Raw genomic sequence first — 22,042 nt, 5'->3', positions numbered from 1 at the left:
GTCGAACCCCATTCTTCATTGAAGGCCTAGAAAGTGCTCACTTCTTGAAGCCATCGGAGCCCACTGTGGCCTCTCGCTTCTGACCCTTTCTGTTCATGTGTTCCTTCTGTTAACGGACATTTGTTGGGGGCAGCCTTGTGTGGCACTGGGGGCACAGAGGAGAAGCCTGGGCTCCTGCCTTCGAGGGGCCCGCAGTCCCGTGGGGAAGACAGACGTGCAGCTACGTGCAGTTGGAGGGTAGCCGAGGAGTGCTGGCACGGAGGGGACAGGGTGCAGTGTGACCCCAGAGGTGGGCACTGCCCCAGGCCGCCTCTGGCAAGGCCTCACCAAGAAAGTGTTGTTTGGGTTCAGGCTTGACGGTTCAAAGAAGAGCTGCAGGAAGGGTGCTATCAAGCTGCACATAATCCCCTAATTACTCTTGCTTTGTATTAGGGTTCAGCTGTTTCGTTGCTTGTCTCGACTTCCCAGTGAGGCTGAGCAGCTGGAGAGCAAGGACAGGCCCAGCACTCCCCGTTCTCCCAGAGCCTCCCAGTGGTGCTGGACAAACACACTGTTCGGGGAAAAGCTTGTGGACGGGCAGCAGACAAACAGTCCACTCTTCTCTGGGGTAACTGCCTGGAGGAGCCCCCCATCACAGCACCCGAACAAGGCCCGCACCCCCAGACCCCATCCTCGGGTTGCCTCCCTCTTGCCGTGGGGGTGAGACCTCGTCAGCAGACACTGGCTCATGCTGCCCCAGATCCTTTATTGAGGCCTCTCAATATTTGACCCAAATACATTAACGAGACATGGCCGAGAGAGAGCCCCAGACACAGGACCGGCCCTTCCTCCTGGCCAGGGATCGGCCTGCCAGAAGGAGGGAGGATTTCAGAGTGTGGGGAAGAGTGTGTGCAGGTGGAGGGACCAGAGGAGAAAAGAATCGCAGGAAAGAGTATACAGAGCATGGAGGAAACAAATCGGAGGAACAGGGCCGTTGAGGGACAGGAGAGAGTCGGCTGAGGAGTGGGTCCTGGCCTCGTCGGGTGAGGGTCAGGGTCTCAGCACTCAGCATATGGCCTCCCTATGGCCGAGGATGACCCAGTGTCCCTGGAGGAGCCCAGGGAGGGACAGGGGGCGGGAGGGAGCACGAGGAGAGCGGGCGGGCTGGGAGATGGCGGCCACAGCAACTAGTCGTCGTCGTCTTCCTCGTCATCGTCCTCCGTGTTGATCTCCCCCTCCAGGACGTCCTCCAGCCAGTCCTCCAGCTCCTCCGCGGAAGGCAGGTCCTCCTCGTCGTCCATCTCCATCCACACGCTATCCGCCTGGGACCAGGCACAGACAGGGGACCGAAGCTAAGCCCGGCTCAGGTCTTCAGACCTGTCCTCCTGCTCATGGTGCTCCCTCCGCCCTTCCCTATGTCCTCTGTCCCTTCCCTTCATCTGTCACTGGCCAGGGAAGCTGTCCAGGTGAATGTCTGGGTTGGAGTAGTGACAGGGGAACAGGGATGGCTGGGTTCGCCTTTGATGGGGAAACACAGGCGGCCAGAGAGTCAAGCCAGCCGCCCTTCAGCTTTTCATAACCTGCTTTTCCAGCACCGTCCGCGGAAGCCTCTAGTCTCGCAAGCCATAAAAACCGACTTGCCTCGTCCAGAACCTGATACTCACTTTCCTACCTTTGACCTTTCGCACTAACTTTTTCATCGGTTTGGAAATGACTCGTCATCAACTGCACGCGTCAGACTCCTACAGGCTGTCCGGTCTCCACTTTAAAAGCCACTCATTTGAAACCCTTCTCTCATTGTCTCCAGCAGAAGTGGCTTTGATTTCTGTGGCTTCTAGCATTTTATGGGTCTCTTTATGATCGGGTTTATAAGATCTGGCCGTGTTGTTAACAGAATACCTGCCTCCCCAGTCACGCTGAGAACAGTACGAACGCAGACACTGTGGCTTATTCACTTCACCCCCACAAACGTCGCTGGGGCACCTGCCATGTGTGAATGAGATTTCTGCCCTCAAAGATCTCAGTCTGCGGGAGAGGCAGACACGACACAGAGCTAGCCGTACTGAAGTCCCATTCACAATGCCAGATGGGCTCTGCGGGTGCCGAGGAGGGGGCCTGACTCCAAACAGGAGATCTGGGGACACTTCTGGAGAAGCGAGGATGTGGACCAGGCCTTGAAGGGTGAGGAGCTGCTTGTGGCGGGGCGTGCTCAGGGCCTCAGTCTCTCCCTCTACCCAGCCGTGAGACGGGCATGTCTGACTCCTGGGGCGGGGGGCAGCGGAGCGGGGAGAGGGGGCTGGGCTGGGAAGTAGAGTGGGGGGCCAGTGGGGCATGCGCGGAGGAAACTCACGTCGGTAACGTTGACCACGCCTATTTGTGGGGCCGACAGGTCAATGTCAAACGTCTTCTCCCAGTAGGGCACCAGCTGTGGAGAGACCGCACACGGTAAGTAACAGCGTCTAGGAGCACGTGAGTCTAGGAGGGGGAGCATGAGGGTCAGCCCAGGGACAGAGAAGGTCACTGTGAACCCACAGTGGATGGGGGATGGGTCCAGCTGTGGGGCCTGAAGGAAAGAGGCAGAGGTAAGCAGTTGCAGGTAAAAATCTCAAAGGGAAAGTATTGGGAGGGTCAGCTGAAGACACTGGCCCTTCCTTTCCCAGGAAAACTGAATAGGAACCCGTGTTCTGATCCTGGCTCTGCTACTGCATGACCTTGTGACTTTGGGCAAGTCACTTCTCAGTGACCGTCGCCTTCTGTATCTCTAAGGTCGTCGTCCCTGGTAATCATCAATGCTCCTCACTTCTCTCTTTCAACAACCAGGGCGAGGTGTTGGGGATCCGGCTGGGAACTAAGCTGCCCCCTGTGGCGTGGACTCTCCATGCTCTCAGTCTGTGATTGTGTAGACCCACCTGCAGGGTTCGTGAGCCCACCTGCCCCCCGACACTCTGGTCTTTGTAGAAGGAGCCAGCCCTGGGCACGCGAGCTCCCTGCCGTGTCTCTGCTCTGGCCATCGTGTGTGCTATGCTTCATGTCATTTACTTCCCGTCCTGTCTCCCCTTCTCAGGGTGCCCTCAGTGCCCGCGGTGCCCTGGAGCACCAGATGTCACCTCCCAAGGTCCTCGGGCCGGGAGTTGGGGCAGGAACTCTGACTCTCCTTTCAGAAAGGACCACCGCGTCAGGCCCTGCCGTGGGAGAGCCATGCCTCTTACCAGGGGGAAGTCGTCCGGGTCGATCCAGATGATGCTGAGATCGGGGTTTTCAGTGTTATCTTGGGCCACCGCCTTGAGCGTCTCCAAGAACTCGAAGCCGTCTGGGAGGGAACATGAGTAAGTGGTGTTAGGTGGGACAGGGAAGAGGCAGCAGGGGTCCCTGGCACTCCCCACCTCCCCCCATTGCTGGAGTCTCATCCCGGGGTCACTGCACTCCTAGGAATGCCTCCCCTTGATGCCTGTGCTCTCACAAGCATCGCTGTCTCCCCCTCTCACCAGCGTCCCTCCCCCCAGACCAAACCAGCATCCCTCCCTCACCAGGGTCAGCTTCCTCCGCGAAGGCCACGATGTGAATTCCGTCCATGTCGTCCTCCTGTGAGGGGCAGCGGGGCTTAGCTATGCTTCCTGAAGTGAGACAGCCACACACACCCTACATCTTCCCGGAGCCTGAATTTCGTGGAACTCAAGCTTCTGGATCAGGTACGTTCTTGTGACGGTGGCCCTTTCCCAGGTGACACGGACGGCTCGCTTCCCCTTCAGGGCCCCACACCTCCTCTACCCTCCTCTAGCAAATTCTTTAGCCCCAGATCTCCTTCCCTGTCATCTGTATCAGCCTCTGTGTGTCTCCCAAGTCCTGGCACATTCTCCAGAGCAGCAGCCTCCAAACTTTGCTGCTGCGTGGTCTTTCCTACGAGCCAGGCACGGAGCGCAGCAGGGCGGGAAGTTTCCAGGACTTGCGTCTTCAGCCACCCACGCCCCCCCGGGCACCCGGCCCCGTCCGGCGGGGACACTCACCCACGTCTCATACATACTCTCGGGCTTCAGCTTCCTCAGGGTGGACCTGGAAGAGACAGTCACGACTCAGTGGGTGAGAAGGATGCCCCCCCAGAGAGTTCTGGGTCAAGCCTAGGGCACAGACAGCTTGTAGGCCAGAGCAGAGCCATCTGGCAAAGTCTAAGCTCTGGGCTCCAGGCCCAGGTCACCGCCTGGTTACAGCAGGTGGGAGGGCAGCGGGTGGGCCCGTGGCCTGGAAGAGAGTCTTTGGAGAAAGGTAAGAACGTGATAGCTGGGCATTCTCTCATTCTTTGGGTACAACAGAGTCTGAGAAGTTCTAGGCACTGTGACGTGCCGTGTAGGTACTGTGGAGAGAAGCAGACTGGCCCTCCCCGACAAAGGGGACCGTGATCCAGCGGGAGAGAGTGAGGCTGGTGGCGGCTCCACGGACACGAGGGGACGCTCCCGGCTGTGGCGTGCCTCAAAGGAAGAGAATCGTGTGTGAGTGCGGGCAGGGTCTCTCCGGCTCAGCACTACTGACGTTCGTTCGGGGCTGGAGAATTCTCTGTTGTGGGGGGCCGTCCTGTGTGCCCTGTGGGATGTTAGCAGTGTCCCTGCTTCTCCCCACCGAACACCGGTATCTGTCTCCTCAACCAGAAACACTGGATGTCTCCTGGAGGGCAAGACCCTCCCGCACCTGGCCTGTCCCTCCACCCAGGTTGAGACTCAGTGGTGGCCAGATCTGGGTCAGGATCCCGTTCTGACACTTCCTACCGGTGGGACCTCGTTTCCTGAGGTTGTTGAAAGGATTAAAAACAATAATGCGGATGGAAAGCACCTCGGCGTTCCTGGCGGACCACCGGCGGTCAGCGCTCGTCACTGCCAACCTCGCAGCCACCTGTACGTGCATATGGGGGAGGCGTGCATGGGGCTCCAGGCTAAATGGGGTGCGAAACCCTGCAGAACCCGGCTGGCGTGTGAGGGAGCAGTCGTACCCAGAAGGGCATTCATCTCCTGGCCAGACCAGCTTCCTGGTGGGCTGAGGTCCCCTGGCCCCTCTCGGTCATGGGCATTTGGGCCCGAGGAGGCGTCCCCGGCTCAGGGTTTCCCCGGTGCCCACCTCCTGTGCTCCTCCACGAAGCTGACAATCTCCTCTTTGCTGTTGGGCTTGTCCGGGATGGTCACCGGCTCGTCCGTGAAGGCCTCGTAGAAATCAATCTCGTTGAGCTTCAGGGTCAGCTTCTTTGCCACCTTTGGGGGAGAGGGCAGGGGGAGTGGAGTGGGGGATGCGGGTCATGGGGAGAGGCCGTGGTACGGGGAGCAGATCTTAGCAAGGGAATCAGACAACCTGGGCCCTTGTCACTGCCGCTGTGACAATGGACAAGTGCCTTCACTTCCCTGGGCTTTGGTTGAACCCGAGAGGTGGGTTAAAGGATCTAAAAGCTTTGGGGCAAGAGGGAGAGGCCTGAGGTGGCGGTGGGGATGGGGGTGGGGAGTGTCATGTGTAGCAAGGGACCAGGTCCCCCAGAGATTCTGGGAGAGGGGTCCTGAGGGCAGCTGCAGGGAGCAAGGGGGACCCCACATGGCCACAGGTGGGAGAACCTTGCTGTCGAAGGTGGCGAAGAAGGGGATGTAGGGGTGAAACTCCTCCGCCGCGTCCTCGAAGGCCTTGTAATCTGAGGGAGTAACGCGGAGTCAGTCTCTGGGGGCGCCAGGGTCTGCCAGGGAGTCATGGCCCCTCTGTCTTTCCCCAAGTCTACTTTGGCCAGAGGGGTTCCTTCTGAGACCCGCCCCCTAGTCCTCTGAGAGCAGCAGAACTCTAGTGGGGGAAGTTAGGGTGCTGGGAGTCCCCGTCTGGGAGCCCCAAGGACAGAGAGGTCAGAGCGGCCAGGGAGCTGCCCATGCCAGGGGGTCGGTTGTAGAGACGCGGAGACTGTGGGTGGAGTGGGGGTAGGGTTAGGGAGACGGGTAAAACGGGAGTCCAAGGAGAGACAGGGGCATCTGGGGGTTACCCACGCTCTGAATCTTTGTTCTTGAAGTAGCCGATGAGTTTGATCTCATCCTCGATGTTCTCGAATGCCTGCAGCTCGCGGTCGCCTTCAATCAGTTCCACAGGGTCCTCTAGGACCTGGAGGACAGCGAGTTCTCTCCTCACTGGAGGGAGCAGGCAGGGGGACGAGGGAGGCAGGGCTGGGAGGGAGGAAGGCGCTGTCTGCAGCCTGTGCATGCGTGCATGTGTGTGCGTGTGCAAGGCTGCACTTGGCTGGGGACGGGTGTGAAGTCTTCAAGCAAGGCCGGTAGGTCCAGGAGAACCCTCACATCGAGTAGGAACTCCACCAGGGTGTCCGCAGAAAGCTCGCCGTCATACTCAATGACTTCATCTCCCTTGAACACATAGATGCTGTCCTCTTCCGTGAGTCCTAGGGAGCGAGTGAGCTGGAGGTGAGCCCCTGGACCCCACGTCCTCCCCCTCTCCTTTGCCCCCACCCTGCTCATCTCACTTCAGGCTCCTGCAGCCCTGGGGACTGTGTCTGTGGGTCTAGCCCAGGCAGCTGGCCGGGCCAGGGGCTCTCCAGGAGAAGGGGGGCTCAGCGGGGGTGTCGGGGGACATGGGGAGACGTAGATTCTAGCAGATGTCTCCCTTTCTCTGCTCGCCCTAACTACAGACGGACATTCCTTTACCTCCTCCGAGGACTCCAGTCGCTCACCCCCGGGCCAGCCCTGTAACCCGCTGCTATTACTGACCAGATGACTTCAGAACCGACTGCCCTCCCAGCCACATCCGGAGTCCAGCTCAGGCTTGTGCTGCTCCCTGGCGGCTGGCGCCATCCCTCCCCCCCGCCCCCCACCAACCAGACTCTGGACCGAGGGGCTGGGAGACAACTTCGCAGGCCTCCCCAGCCCCGCCTGTGCTCCCGGACTGCCTCCTTCTTCCAGCACCTAGTCCTGGTTTGTAGGTAAGTGTGAGGAAGGCCACCCCACCTCTTTCTGGGATTTAAGCCTGGGTCTCTATGAGGAGGGAGGAAATGCGGGACCCCCCCGCCAGGCCCCTCCTGATGTCAGTCTTTTCTCACCTCTGCCAGACGAGGCACCTTGGGGCCCTTGGCCTGTACAAGGGCTGCCCTCCAAATTCCTGGCCTGGACCTCCCCCATCCCCCATGCCCACCCCCCTACCCCTGGCCTCCCCGGGCCCCCACGACCCCCACCCCCCTCACCTAGTTTCTTGGCTACAGCTGCGTCCTTCTCAGAGTCCACCAGCCCGAAGCCAACGCCCTTGTCTTCGAGGACCTGGGCCGCTAACTGGAAGGAGCATAGGGTTAAAATCAGCTAGGGGTTCTTAGTCACCCGTGCCCATCTCACGCTTCCCAGGGGCGTCATTTGGGATGGGGGGAAGATAAGAGCTGCCCTTCGCACCGCGCAAGGCTGCCGGGTAGCTCTGTTCCCTGCAAGCCCACCCTTTGGTCTGCGGTTGGGTTTCGGGCCCTGGACACGTGGGCTCCCTCACACCGAGCTTCTGCCGTTGCTCAGTAAGGCCGGCGCGGGCTACTTTCCCGGTTCTGAGGGATGAGGGGGAGTCTGGCTTCAGAGTAACTGAGGCCCTTCCTGTTCCGGGGTTGAGCCCTGCCCGCCATCCTCATTAAAGGCCGTGCTCAGTGTGGGATGACATTAGAAGTCCCTGGGGTTCTTCCGAGGGACCCCCACTGGGGCATTTGGAGGGCAGGAAGGTGTGGGTGGGGGGTGCGGTCATGTCACTGAGCAGTGGCGGGAGCCAGAGCGCTGAGAGTAGATGTCGCGGTGGCCCCCACCTGTCACTGTCAGAGGCAGAAACTCCAGCAGGCGTGAGAGGGGACATGGCAGGGCTCTCTTCACTGAGGCCGAACTGCCCCTGTGGACCCAGCCCTTCCTTGCTCAGGCTGTGGACGGCCACCGCCGTACGTCACTGCCCCCTCGAGCCTCCCCGCTGGACTCGGCCCGGGGCTCTCCGCCTGCAGACGCAGGCGCCGGGATTCTCGGGAGCACAGGGAGGCTGTTGGCAGGTGGATGGGCAGAGATGCTGAGTACTCAGGATAAAAATACTCAGAGCGCTCGTCAGATGGCGGGTTCCAGCACGGCAGGGACACACAGAAACAAGAGCCCGTGGTCCTGCCTGCGGGCAGGCTGGGGCCTGGCTGTCCTGCTGGGCTGGGGAACGGGCTGCAGAAGCTTGGCATGGGACACGACCATGTCCTGGCTGCTAGAGACTGTGTGGGATCGCATCTCCTAGTCACCCCCAAACACAGGCCTTCTCTCTTTGTAAGTCTGCTTGGGGGCGAGGAGAACCTTCCCACAGAGAGAAGCTGGGGAAGGCATTCTGAAGCCTCCTCCGATCGCAAGAATATTGCAGTCAGGGCATCCAGCCTGACCCAGTAGGGGCAGATGGAGAATTAGGGAGAGAGGGACTGAGGCCAGTGGGCGCCACGGCGGTCTCTGTTAACCTCCGGGGGGAAGCAGATGGCCATGCCAGTAAGAGGTCGGTGGCACTTACGGGGCATACCGTTTGGACGGGCTTGGGGCGCAGGCCCTGCAGTGTGTGGACAGAGGGCCAGAGGGGCATGTTCCAGCTCAGAGAGTAGATGGGGGTGCCGTGCGCTGCCATGCAGCCCCTCCCCCTCCTCCTAAGTTCGTCCCTTTCCCTTTTTGTGCTCCCCTTCCAAGGACACCTCCGTCGTGGCCAAGCCTAGCACCAGCAGCCTCCTGGGGCCTGGAGGAGGGGTCTCCCTGCAGCCCCTCCCCTCTACACGTGCCTACCTGAGCTGGGACTTTTGGGTTCCAAGTCACTTTCTCGTGGGGCTGAGGCCACAAGCCACGAGTCTGCGGCAGCACTGCCCCGAGCCCCGAGCCCCCTCCAAACCTGCACACGGCTGCAGGCCAGGGGTTTCCGGGAGAGGCCGCTGTGCTGGGCAGGCCGGCAGAGCCCACCACTCACCTCCAGGGTCAGCTCTTCCATCTCGAACTGTCTTTGTGAGGCCTTGTCGTCCTCGGGGGGCTCGTGGTAGAGCAGCGCCAGGACCTCGAACTTCTTGAACACGTTCTTGTAGTTCTTCGCGTTGACATTGACCACACGGTCCACCCCGTCGTACTGAGGGAATTCCAGTCCGTCCTCCCCCTGCACCCCCAGCTTGGGTGTGCCTAGCACGAGCAGTAACAGCAGTGCGGGCCGCAGGCCGGGCCCAGCGCTGGCCCCCATCCTGTCTGCGGTGCGCGTGCAGGGAGCAGGGTCAGGGGCGGCTCTCCGGGTCCGGAAGAGGGTGGCTGGGGTCGGACGGGGTCCCGGGTCCTGAATCTTGAGTGAGGGGCTCACCGTGGGGGTGGGGTGGGGAACGGCCAAGAGCGGTGGACAGAGGACACTGCTGGGTCCTGGACAAAGTGCCGACAGAGCCAAGAGTGAAAGGGTCAGGAGGAGGGATAGGAGCAGGGGGCGGGGAGGGAACCGGAGCCGTCCCTGAAACTGGCACCGCTGGGCCCCCACAGGGCTCCATCTAAATATGTCTCTGGGATTGGCAGGAGAGGGGATAACCTTCTGAGGCCAGGACAGCTCCAGGAGGGCCGAGACCCCCCCTCCTCCTCCATCTCGCCCTGGGCTCCCAGAGCCCCTCCCCCGCCACCTTCCCCGACGGCCAGGGCTCCTCAGCACGGTCCCCACGCCGGCCTGAAAAGCTCATCGCCATATTAAGAAAGGAAAAAGCCTGAGCTAAAAATAAGACCAGATGAGTCGGAGGTAAATGAGCTGGGCTGGGGGAGGGGAGGCGTGGGGTCATGAGGGAGAGTCCAGGGAGGGCAAGGGTACCCAGACCCAGGGAAATGGGGGTGGAGAGGAGGGATATTGGGTCAGAGATTAAATTCGTATGACAGGACAAAGGGGGCACAGAGGCCAGATTGCCTCTCGTCCTAAAACCTGGGACTGTCCTCTGGACGCAGTCTGTTTCCTCAATCGTGATGAGGAGAGGGTGGTGAAAAGCACCCGCGCTGCAGGAAGAGACCCCCTGCACTTCCCTTTCAAGAACCAGGATCAAGGATGAGGTCATTCTCTGAATAAAAGATGCAGCCTTGTCCAGGACGGGCGACCTGGCTAGGCCCCAGCCACTTTCCTGTGCTTCACTCAACACCCGAAGTCGGGACGCCGGGGAAGGACGGGCGTGGGGAAAGAAGAGCTGGCCCACATCCACCAAGCAGAAATGTGACTTGGGTTTGTCTCCACGGGCCGTGCAGAAGGGGAAAATCCTGCAGCTGCTGCCTCCTGCTTGTGCTCGGCACTCCGATCCAGGGGAAGTCGCTTCTCTAGGGCACGGTGGGGGGAGGGCTCCCCGGCTTGATGCTTGTAAGGAGGGAGGGGATCAGGTGGAAAGGCCAGGGGAGAAGCTGACTGGGGGAAACCTGACGAGGTGGGCCCTGCAGCAGAGTGGGGGGGGGGGTTGTTGACTCGTTCTGCACGTGAGGGCCCAGCGGGAGTGGGGGGAGGGGCTCTAACTTCCCAAGCCCCGACCCAAGGGCTGTGGATGAGTTCAGCTCTGGGTTCCTAGGATGGAAGGACCCTCTTCATGGCCCTCCAGGGCTCTTACCAGGCACAGGTAAACTGAGGCACAAGGGAGCCCATGGGAGAGGCTAGATCAGAGCCCTCCATCCTCACCCTGAGCTATCTCTGATTTTGGAGAGACAGGGTTTATTTTGCACCCAGGCAGGGGCATGAAATTATGTTAGAGGAATAACTTTTCCTGTGGGGTGGACCTTGCACCGCAAAGCAAGGAAGGCCACGGAAAATCTCAAGAATGTGGCAGGAGGGGGTCCAAGAGAGACAGCTGTCACTGGAGCAAGAGAGGCCAGAGCTAACCTGAGCAGGGCCGGTTGGAGCGTCCTCGGAATCCATCTCCTGGTCTCACAGGAGAGCCCCTGAGCTGGCCACCGCCCCCCCCCCCCCCCCGCCCCAGATGGAAGACGCAGGAGGGAGGGCGTGGATTTCTGACTTCTGCCGCACTCTGGGGGAGGGGGAGACGCTGGAACATTGGACCCGCTCCTCAGCACCCCCAAGGGTGTGAGATGGGGCTAAATGGTGACCTGGGCCCCCAAGTCCCACCCAGCCCACCCCAGCAGCTGCACCTCCCCCCATTCCCCACCCCGCTCTCCCTGCTGCTTTGCTCCCACTTTCTACGCTGTCCCTTCCCTCTGGGCCCCTGCCTTTGGGCCCTTGGACTTAATAGGCCTCAGCAGCCGGTATCAAATGACCCTGAGTTGGGGCCTCTGTATTTTTAACCCACCCGAAGCTCCTGCTACTGAAACCCGAGGAGTTGGCCCCTCGGTTCTCCCCATCCCCACTCACTCCCCACGCCCTGGCCCCTCCATCTTCCAGTCCTGGTTCAGCCTTGTCAGCAGCAGGGGAAGGACCCCAGACCGATATAGCCCTGTCCCTAGGGGACCTGCTGTTGGAGGAGGGAGGGCGACAGGTGGGAGAGACCTCGGGAGGAGCCTGATACAGGGGCCGAGGGGCTGGCTACACCTTACAATGGCCTTCTCTTTGCCAGCCCAGGACCCCTCATCCTCCAGACCCATCTGCGGACCCTCTCCCCACACGACACTATTGTTCTGGTTTCTGTTTTGTCATTGTGTCTTTTCGCCGGCCGGCCCTCATCGTGGGCCTGGGCTGTAAGCGGTTAAGGGCGTGAAGGGCTGGGCTCAGGCAGACCTTGGCGTCTGTCCTCATCGGGGCACCCGGGTGGGGGCTGAGCGTCTGCTTGTTGTGTGAGGGACTGGACGGTGTGCACAGGGCGCTCGTCCCACGGCCGGGCACACCGCGCTGTCACTTAACACATACGCTTTGTGTCTGGTGACAGTCTGTGATTTCCAACACATTTCCTCAGCATTTCCCTCGGCCCTGCCAGCTCTGGGTTAAGCCCCCAAGGAGGTGTGACCCTGACATGACCTCCAGGGCAAAGTGGACCCGTAGCAAAGCAACAGCCAGCACGTGGGTGAAGAGGAAGTGGGGCCCCGCCTGTGAGGTGCCTGCGGGGCCCGGGCCCAGGCCGCCTCCCCCACCTGAGGTAGAAGCAAGGAGCCAGGCCCAGCTTCTCAGGCTGAGGAGACCAGACCTTCGGGAATGGCTGTCACCCTGTGCAGAGCCTGGGAGTGAAAGGGCAGGGCACGTCCCCTAAAGTCAAGACTATGGGATCCAGAATGATGGGATGGGGTCAAGATACTTGACGGCAGGTGCAGACCACAGGGACCAGCAGCCCTTCCCCAGGGCAGGCTTCGCCCCGCATTCGCCACTCACTGTGGGACGCTTCCCAAGTCCTGTCTGGACATCGGGCTCTTCATTGATGAAATAAGGTCTTTTCTAGCACTAAAGTTCCTTGATGAGTCCGTCTGCCTGTGTGGACGGGGTGGGATGGCCCCCTCTCCAGGCTGGGGCTCCACTGCCTCTCCCTCACCTTATCTCACCTGTGCCCCTGCGCTTGTCCTGTCCTAGCCATCCCTCAGGTCTTCAGACTTTATGGGGGCTAGCCCTCAAGGGGGGTACGGATGCTTGGTTCCGAGCCCCTCCCAGCCCCGACTCTGAAAGTCAAGGTCCCTGAAAGACTGCCCCGCTCCCCTGGGGATCTCGAAGACACCGTGACAGTAAGCCCCTCTTTCCAGAAACCAGATGGACACATCCAGCCAAGTGAGGGTCATTGCAAACATTTACTCTCTAGATGGGCTACTGATTCAACAGGACAGCGCCTCTCCCACTGGGCCCCAGCGGGACACAGGCTGTGCTCGCCCTCCACCCCCCAGTGCCCTCAGTCCAGCCCCAGGATTGCCTGTCTCTCTCATCCTGGGTAATTCATCCCTGCATCTCTGCCCCGACTCGTGCTCTCTCAGATGCGCCAAGCTCATAACCCCAACGCCCCCCCCCCGCCCCGGCCCTAGGACGCCCCCGGCAGGGGCAGCTCTTCTGCTGCCGAGTTCAATAGTACGTCTCTCTCTCCAGCCAGCCTGTGGATGAGAGGGGACCAGAGTGAACTGGGGAAGGTGGAAGGGAGGCCTCTAGGGAAGGGAGGCAGGAGGGGAGGGAGGATGAGGTAGGAGGCCGGCAGTAGAACTCAGGACACTGCAGACTGGAAGGAGCAGGGAGGTGGACGCTGGGAGTCAGGTCCCTTCTGGCAGCACATTCGGGCAGCGGGCTAGGGAGAGAGGGACCTGGCCCCCTGGGAACCAGGCAGGATGGGACAGCCATTCAGGAGGCTGGTGACCCCTCAGAGCAGGGCATGGGAAGCCTCACCGCCAGGATGACGTCGGATGATGAGTTTTCTGACTTCATCATAGATAAAGATAAGAGCGCTGTAGGGAGTGGCACAGAACCACCAGAGTAGCCTGTGGAGAGCAAGCGTGGGTCAGTGGGGCCGGGATAGAGGAGCCAGAGGAGGGCAGCTGCAGAGAAGAGAGCGCAGAACCGAGTGTCTCGTCATCGCGTGCAGGGTTGAGCCCTAGCTCTGGGGCGGCAGAGCTGGGTGGGGGAGGGAGGAGACAGAAACGTAAGAAGCCAGGGATAACAACACGTGATAAATGCCATGTTAGAGGTACACGTGGTGTTCCTGGATTCTGCAGAGTCCTTCAGGGAGACCCCTGTTGCCATGCAGGTCTCCTGGGCCTTGCACCCCCAAAGGGGAGGTGGTCTGCACAGGACCGGTCTACTTGAGACTACACCTGCGGGATAGTTCACCAAGGAATGGATATACTTGTCCATGTTGCAAACAGGGGGAACGTTTTTCTTCCAGAACCTCTTCTGTCATTAGAGGCCAGGGTGAGAGAGACTGGGGAGGAGTCAAATCACAACCACATTTGTTCCCTTGGGTGACAGGGAGGTGGCCTAGACCAGAGCCGTCCCAGGGCAATACACTGCGAGCCGCCTGGGAGGCTTAATGTTTTCCAGGAGCTGCATTAAAATAAGTAAAAAGAAACGGGGGCAATTAATTATAATAATAGGTTTTTATTTAACCCAGTATATCCAAAGTATCATCATTTCAACATGGAACCAATGTAAACATTATTAAGGAGATATTTTACATGCTTCTTTTTACCCTAAGTCTTTGAGATCCAGGGAGAACTTCATGCTGACCGCACATCGCACATCAGACACTCAATTTTCAAAGTGTCAAGGAAAATGTAGTCCAACCCAAACAGGAAAGTTGTATTTAGTCGAATAATATCGGACACTGCTTGAGTTTCTAACTCATTAACTAGATAAAATTTCAAATTCAGTTTCTCAGTCTCACTAGCCATATTTCAAGAGCTCAATAGCGCCTGACCGAAGGGGGTGATGTGGGAAATAAAGACCAAAGAAAAATTAAATTTCCATACTGCCTTTAGCCCATTGGCAAGTCCTTGAAACGGGCAGAGTGACATTCCTCTAGGGACTCACCTGCCTTGATGTGGACACCTTGCTAAGGGCAAAAGGCAATCTTAACCCGACTCCCAGGACCCTGTAAGCCTACTTTAACATACAGAAATTCCTTTGGAAACTTCCTTTATCTCTACCCCCCCCCCCAAGACACGTATTGGTAATCCTCCCCCAAGCATATGGCCCACCGATGTACATCTGAAGGGTCTCAGGACTAAGGTTTTATTAGACGGTAATAAATGACCTTTTCCTAACAATAGCTCGCCCCCTCAGGGTCCTGGAGACCTTGCTTCCAAATTCCTTAGAGACTGAGGATGCTTCCCTAACCCCCTCCCAACTTGAAAGTATATAATCAGCCCCAGTGCAGCTCTTCCTGCCCACAGGTCCTGTCCCTGAGCTTTAATAAAACCACCTTTCAGCACCAAAGACATCTCAAGAATTCCTTCTTGGCTGTCGGCTTTGAGCCCTCATGGCTATCCTACATCAGATGGCGGCTGCCATATTGGCCAGCGTGGGCCTCGGCCTTGGCTCATCCCACACGCACACAAACAGTTCCATGCACACAGCCACAGACTCACTCAACAGCAATCGCCGTGTGTCGCTCTGTGTCCGTGCAGGTCATGAGGGAATAAAGCTGATGACACGATGGCCTCTGATCTCGAGCTCAGGGGATCAGGGACGCGAAGATAGAAAAACAACGTGAACACGGTGTTGGGGGATGTGGGGGATGGTCAGGGTCCATACGGACGGTTGGGGAGCACGGTTAATGCTTCACTGCATCACTGTGACGTGTATGTCAACGCTGAGAGCAGCAGGGAGCCGGCTACTACGAACAAACTCCCGCTGTGACCCATGCAGCCGCGCTCGGCACAGCGTACACACGTCCGCACGTAATTCTCACAGCGATCCGCCCGGGGGGTGTGTCCCTGCCGGCCCAGCTGTGGGCTCAGCCTGGTCACACACCGTCCAGAATAATACTCTGGAGACTTGAAATGCAAACCTGGGCTTGTCAGTATCTAAGGGCAGTGCCAGTGTCTGTTGTTAAACATTCATTGAGCACCTACAGTATACAATGCATTGTGTAAAACGCTCCAAGGGACAGAAAGGTGAGCGAGGTGTGTGAATTTGTCGCGGACGAGCTGGAAAGACACACTCCTGTTCATGAATAGACCCCCTCCAAGGGTGGGGCGATGGGAGGGGGGTGACATGGCAGTTTTGCTTTTTTCCCTGTAAAATTTTCTTTTTTTAAAAAAAGATTTATTTATTTTAGAGAGAGAGAGAGAGAGACAGTGCTTGTGCTTATGCAAACGGGGGCAGGGGGTGTAGAGGGAGAGAGAGGGGAAGCAGACTCCCTGCTGAGCACGGAGCCCCAAGGGGCTTGATCTCAAGGCTCATGAGCTGAGCCAAACCAAGAGTCAGACATTCAACAGACGGAGCCACCCAGGAGCTCCTCCTTGTAAATTTTTTCACGACAGGGATATACTAATGTAAAAAATAATACAAACCGAAAAAACAAAAACATGGGCCTGTTTTGAACAAAACAAGGTACCAGACAGTAAGAATTTCAGTGTGCCCACTCACACATGCACATCGAACGTGTTTGCCTAAGTACAACAGAATCAGGCCTGCGTAGATTAGGCTGTTTTTATGTTTCCTTCCGCTCCAAGCAGTTTGTATCCTGCACAGCTATGCCGCACGTCACCATAAAAAAGATGCCCCTGTGTCGAGAGCGGGTACGTCTGCTAAGTTTGCCTGTCTCGCCGGGTGCCGTCATTTGGCACAGGCCCCAGTCCCTTCCTAAATAAGATGCGTTTGTGGGAGCACCGACGGTTCTCCTTATATCACCGAGGGTAGCCCCGTCCATGCAGGTAGCCCCAAGCTCGTGGCTTCCCTGTTCAGACACGCGGCTTCCTCTCCCAGGCTACCCCCACGCTGGAGACCCCCCCCCCCCCCGCCAGCCTGCGTCCCTTGCTTTACTCACTTGAGTGGGTACATCCGCAGGGCCAGGTCCATGCCTGGAGCGTAGGACAGAAAAGCAGCCAGGAAGGTCTCCTCCATGATTCCAAATATTAGGATCTTGTTACTGGGAAGAAATGTTGAAGGGTGTGCTGGAGAAAGGGACGGAGAGGTAGGGGAGCCGGTGCCCCGTGTGCGGACGTGAGGGTGGCGGGGCCGGGGGCTGCTCACTTCATGCCCTGTTGGAAGACTGAGTTGCGTCGGGTCTTGCAGATGATGAGGTCGGCCCACTGCACGACCACGATGCTGATGAAGAAGGCCGTGTGGCAGGTGAACTCCACCACCTTCCGCTGCTCATAGGTCTACAGGAGAGGGGAGGACAGAGAGGAGACGGACCACGTCAGAAGGGATCCGGACCTACTTCATACGCTTCTTCCCTCTCCTGCCGTCCTGGACCCCAAGGCCAAGTTAGGTCTTAGGCCCCACATTTCCCACCATCTTGTCTCAGCGCTTTCCGTGTTGGGTTGTGGGCTGTTTACACGCTTTCTTGACCCACTCAGAGCAACTCAAGGGCGAGCACCTGTCTCATTGACCTTGGCGCCGCCCTCCCATGCTTAGTTTGGGGGATGGCAGGTGTACGGCTCTGAAGCATTCAGCAGGTGAACAAGAAGGGTGCTGTGAGGGGGAAGGCAGACCCGGAGAGCAGAGTCAGAGGAAAGAGCTCCGAGACGGACGTGGGGCAGGAGGGCATCCTGCCGCAGAGAAGGGAATGCCTGAGGGGGTGGCCCCGGAGAGGAGCACTCATTCACCCACTGGGGCTGCCTTGCATCCGTATTATACACATAAGGAACCTAAGTCTAGTGGGGAAGGTAAGTAGGCTGGCCAGCCAGCGTCATAGTAGGTCCCGAGAAGTCGCTGAGGACTGTGGGAATGAGGAAGTGGTGCATCTCCATTGGACCAGAGAAAAAGGCCATGTTTCAAAGACAAAAACAGCAGGGTTCTAACTAACTATCCAATAAAGAATTTGAGAATGGAGGACTGAGCGACAACAAGATACTACATATCGAGCCTCACGGGCTCTGGCACTTGGAGGGAAAGATAGCGCCTTCAGTGATTGGAACAAAAAGGCTGGAATTTGATGAGCCCTCGCTGTGCCGGCAGCAAGTCCTGTGGGCCCGCTTGTGATGTCAGATCGCCCCCACCACTGCCACTGTCCTGCATGCAGTCAGCCATCAGCACACCAGCACTCCATGGCTGCTGGCAGATTTTAGCTCTGATGCCCTAACACCACTCCTGTCCTGGATTCTGGGGGTTCAAATGTCCATGTGGATGATCCTTCCACCACCATGGCCTCAGCGTCCCTCGGTCTCCCTCTCCAGCAGTGTGGCCCTCCACTCCCCACCGGGGCTGCTGGCACCCATGTCACACTCCGGATCTGTTCTTGCCAATAGTTAGTTTCTCTGTGATTTCTGTTTCAAGCATCTCCTCCTCTCTGACCACCACTTCGATCTCTCCATCCCGCCCATTCAATTCCAACACTTCCCGGACTCCACTCGGACTTAAGTTCCATTGACCCTGTAGGTTACATATTTAGTTATTATCTGTCTCCCCTCCCACCCCCTGCCCCTAACTAGAATATAAACTCCACAAGAGCAATAACTTGACCATTATTTGTTTACTACCATACCCCCAGGGCCAGAAGAGTATCTGGTACCTAGAAGATGATTCGTGAATGAATGAGTGGGGATCAGTGGAATTAATGGTGAGAGGTATTTAGAAGATAAGGAGCTCTCCTTGCTTCTAGCAGTCTGTGGAGTCCTTCCGGGGGTGGGGGGTGGCTCTGTATGCCATTATCTGAAGATTATGGCCATGGACGAGGCATAGACCTGGCCTTTATGAGCTTTATTCCTCAGGGCAATTGTTCTCAGCCCATTCTGCAATACCTCAAGGTGTCTTTGATGTAATTTGGTGTTACTTCAAATTAATGTTAATTACCTTTAATTTATTACAAATAAATATATGTTAAGCCGCATCTTGGCAGCGGGGAGATGGTATCAAGATACAAAACTAACAAAGGCTGGAGTTGAGGATTGAGGAGATGCTGACGGTGTAATGACTTTGGGCATCATCGGACTCTGGAGCAATGGTGGTGGCTGGGAACATTGACCTCTGATGGCCCCGTGGGGTTCGGCTAGGGGAAGCCAAGTGTGTACAAGGGGCACCTTTCCCACAACCAGGATTCTAACATACTTTTGAGAAACCTACAGTTAGCTTGGTGTGGAGGCATCATGGTGAAGGAGGATGGCGTCGGGCAGGAACCAGTGCGGAGCTCCTGCAAAGCCCTTCTGGGGATGCCCCATGGGACTTGGCACAAGTCGCAAATTCTTTCTAGACTCAGCTTTCTTGTTCACAGAGTGATAACAGACTAGGTGGCTTCTATAGACTTTGCGTCCTCTGTGGTCCTACAAGTCTAGCAATTATTGGTGTCACATTGCCCACTGTTTCAGAGATTGGGACGGGCACGTTCACAGGTAGGAAAAAGCAGACTTACTCAAATTCTTGGACACATCCTGTTGGCTAGAGGGCTTCCGTTTGAGCCTCATTCATCTTGGGTTTTAGGAAAGACTACTACAGAGAGACATCCTCTAGGTTTAACAAGTTCAGAAAGGTGAGAAAGGGAAATACAATGCACATAGGTTTTCAGACTTGAAGTCATATTATTTGAACTCCCATGGAGGGAGGGAGTGAAACAGAGAGACAAGACCCAGCGCTCACATCTGAGGCAATGATGCCTAGAACCTGGAAACACAGAAATCAGCCCCCCCAAAGCTGACATGATGAGGAAGACCTCCAGGTCCAAGGAAGCTGAAAGATGCAGGTAAGGACAGGTGACAGCACGAATGAACAGAAATGAAGTCATCGTTTGAAAGGTTTTCATCTGAAGACTCTTTGAAGATGTGATGGGAGACTGAGGTCATGGAGAGCTGGAGATGAGGCATCAGCTCTGTCTGGTGCCTATATTCTCCACGCTTCCCTGTCATTACTCATCCTAATTGGTCACTGCTTCGGGTGCTACCCCTTCAACTCACCCACTGCTGTCCGTAGCTGTCCTCCAGGTCATTGAAGAACCGGTCCTCCCATTTGAGGCGGATGCCCAGCAGGTCCATAGGCTTGAATCCGTTCTCGGCCAGGATCACAAAATAGGTGAAGAATCCAGCCAGGGCCTGGATCATTCCTGTGAAGGACAGTCACAGGACACAGGAACCTGGCTCAGAGAGGGACCTCAAAGGGCAGACAGTGGGAGGGGTGGTGGCCGGGTTCTAGCTGGGCTGGTGTGTGTCTGAGCTTTTAGTGCTGAGGATGTCCGCCATCAGCCACTGGATCCCTTCTTCTCTGTAGGACTTGTCTCCAAGCCCGGATTTTAACCCAGAGTCCTCTTTGAGTCACATAATCTTAAAACTGAAAGGACCTTGGAGAGAATTTATTCTCTTTCCACTGAGCGAGCACTGGACTCTTCTGAGTCCACTTCCTCTCACATGCGGACCCTCATCAGGTCCTGTCCTCTCCTCGCACCTCCCCCACTGGCCCTTGCCGGTCCCTTAGTCAACAGTTCCGTCCGCCAAGCCTGGTCATGGCCTAGCGGACGCCAGCATTTGCCTACTGACTGCTGAACTGCGCCCAAGTCCCTGTGGACATCGACCCTCACCACAATTATAAGCTATCATTTACCTTTCAGAAGTGGGATAACGGAAGTGCAAAAAAGATTTAGTCCTCATTCAAGGTCATACAGGCAGTAAGTGGTGAAATTGGGACTCAAACATAGGTCTGGCTCCTAAAGCTGTGCTTTTTCTACGTGTTTCCTCCTCTAGATATTGGGGTGATCTGCCCTGTCTGTCCCTCACCTGCTCCCTGAAACACTGCACTGGCAATTCAAGAGCAAAGGCTTCTAACGGCTCTCCAGCGTCTTTCAAGGCTGGCCTGGGATTAATGCTACCTGTATCCCCAGCCTCATCCCCTACTGCTCCTTCCTCAGGAGCAAGGGCTCCCCCAAACTGGTTATTCGCTTTTCTGCAAGCAGGCATGGGAGCTCCCCCGCCCCGGCTGCTGAGCTGACCGTACATCTGCCACCTTCCAGTACCAGGCACACGTCCTGTTCCCTCCACACGGCCTCCCTGACCAGCCTCCTGGCTCCTGAGCCCCTGCTCTGTTCTCCTCTCACACGTCCTGTACATGCTCATTTCTCGGCACTTGGAAAGATGCTATCGTTTTCTGTATGTTTGGTCCTTCTCGGCTGGACTCTTGAGTCAAGGGCAGATCAGACATCAGGGGCTCTCTGCGTTCCTGGGGCCCAGCACACAGTTTGTTGTCATGAAAATATCTCCCTGACTTGGAAATGGAGCGGACTCCACGCCCCCAGCCCCCCACGCCTCTGAGGGCCGCACCAATCTGTCCGTAGGCCATGCCGATGAGACGGTGGTTCACCAGGTTATCACTCTTCGGATTGCGCGGGGCTCTCTTCATGATGTCACTTTCAGCTGACTCATAGGCCAAGGAGATGGCCGGGACCTGAGGATGGAGGGCGGGGGTGACAAGGACACAAAGTTCAGAAGGAAACACAGAAGTAACTCGAGCGAGCTCTGTCCCTCCCCCTGAACACAGACTTTTCCTGCTGCCGGGTCCCTCTCACAGCAGCTCTGCGAGCCGGGTCCCAGCTCGGGCCTCACCATGTCCGTGCCCAGGTCGATGCAGAGGATGGCTATGGTGCCCAGAGGCAGGGGGATGCTGAGGATGATGAAAAGCAGGAAGGGGGTGATCTCGGGGATGTTGCTGGTCAGTGTGTATGCGATGGATTTCTTCAGGTTGTCAAAGATGAGGCGGCCTGGGGAGGAAAGCCACCCTTCTGTGAGAAGCACAGAGAGGACACCACCCACACACCAGCTCCTGGACAGAGAACGCTACAAAGCCGCATCACAGCCCATGGAAGGGTCCGGAGGTCCGAGACCTGGACCCAGTCCTCGTTCCCAGCTTTGTTCCCCAATCACGTGACTCTTCCTTAGAGCCCTGCTTTCTTAGCTCACCATGTCTGCGTGTTCCTTGTTCTCAGATTCAGTGGGGCTAACAGCACCTGATCCCTGAGAATGAAACAGGCCTGGGCTGGGCTGATACTTAGAGATGCTTGAGAATGCCAACATAAAAGCCATTAGAAGTTTAAGACTGAAGTGGAAAGAGTCCGGACTTGGGTTCCAATCCCATTTTCTGCCGCAACAGCTTGTGACCTTGGGCCCCTCTCACTTCCCCGAGCCTTATTCCTCCTGCCTTGCGAGATGGCTTGAGTCCTTCCCTGACGACCCTTTCACAAACCCCTGCCTCATTGCTCTTCTCTCCTTGTAGTATACTATGCAATTTACTTCACTGTCTGTCTTGCTCCACTAGAAATTAAGGGGCGTGAGGACAGGGATTTGTGACTTTTTAGTTTCCACGGCTGCATCCCGGCATCTAGAAGAGAGCCTGGTATGTAGTGGGTGCTCAAAAAATGTATTGAATCGAATGGATACCAAATACTGAGCCAAGTGTCAGGATCATACTCGGTCTCAGTAAAACGGTGTAACTATTATTCTCAGGTGGTTTGTCATAGGTTTCAGTAGGATGGCGCAGGCAGAAAGCAGGGAGCCCGGGAAGCAGGATTCTGGGGCTCTCCTGCTCCCCAGTGGGTGCG

General features: G+C 57.3%; 2 protein-coding genes across 2 annotated transcripts in view; both read right to left on the bottom strand.

The window, feature by feature from the left end:
* Nucleotides 1-725: 725 nt before the first annotated feature.
* Nucleotides 726-9,435, bottom strand: CASQ1 (calsequestrin 1). The gene is made up of 11 exons (XM_045784463.2): nt 8,929-9,435; nt 7,178-7,262; nt 6,282-6,382; nt 5,979-6,090; nt 5,565-5,638; nt 5,083-5,213; nt 3,984-4,029; nt 3,507-3,561; nt 3,189-3,289; nt 2,330-2,404; nt 726-1,301 (listed from the first exon to the last, which is right to left on the bottom strand). The coding sequence occupies exons 1-11, from the start codon at nt 9,187-9,189 to the stop codon at nt 1,167-1,169; spliced, it is 1,176 nt and encodes a 391-aa protein (XP_045640419.1). The 5' UTR covers nt 9,190-9,435; the 3' UTR covers nt 726-1,166.
* Nucleotides 9,436-12,921: 3,486 nt separating this feature from the next.
* The window catches only part of LOC123783612 (sodium/potassium-transporting ATPase subunit alpha-4), a 29,183-nt gene continuing 20,062 nt past the window's right edge, over nt 12,922-22,042 (bottom strand). The window contains exons 16-22 of the mRNA XM_045784461.2: nt 21,051-21,205; nt 20,769-20,892; nt 19,416-19,561; nt 16,558-16,688; nt 16,352-16,453; nt 13,252-13,343; nt 12,922-12,965 (exon numbers count right to left, since the gene is read on the bottom strand). Of these exons, the coding sequence (XP_045640417.1) occupies nt 12,937-12,965; nt 13,252-13,343; nt 16,352-16,453; nt 16,558-16,688; nt 19,416-19,561; nt 20,769-20,892; nt 21,051-21,205 (779 nt within the window). The 3' untranslated portion in view covers nt 12,922-12,936. The remainder of the gene's footprint in view (nt 12,966-13,251; nt 13,344-16,351; nt 16,454-16,557; nt 16,689-19,415; nt 19,562-20,768; nt 20,893-21,050; nt 21,206-22,042) is intronic.

The sequence above is a fragment of the Ursus americanus genome, chromosome 2 (assembly GCF_024610735.1).
Source record: "Ursus americanus isolate L20-20 chromosome 2, mUrsAme1.1.p, whole genome shotgun sequence".
Classification (NCBI taxonomy): Eukaryota; Metazoa; Chordata; class Mammalia; order Carnivora; family Ursidae; genus Ursus; species Ursus americanus.
The sequence above is the reverse complement of the archived record's forward strand: the minus strand, read 5'-3'. Positions and strand labels throughout refer to the sequence as shown.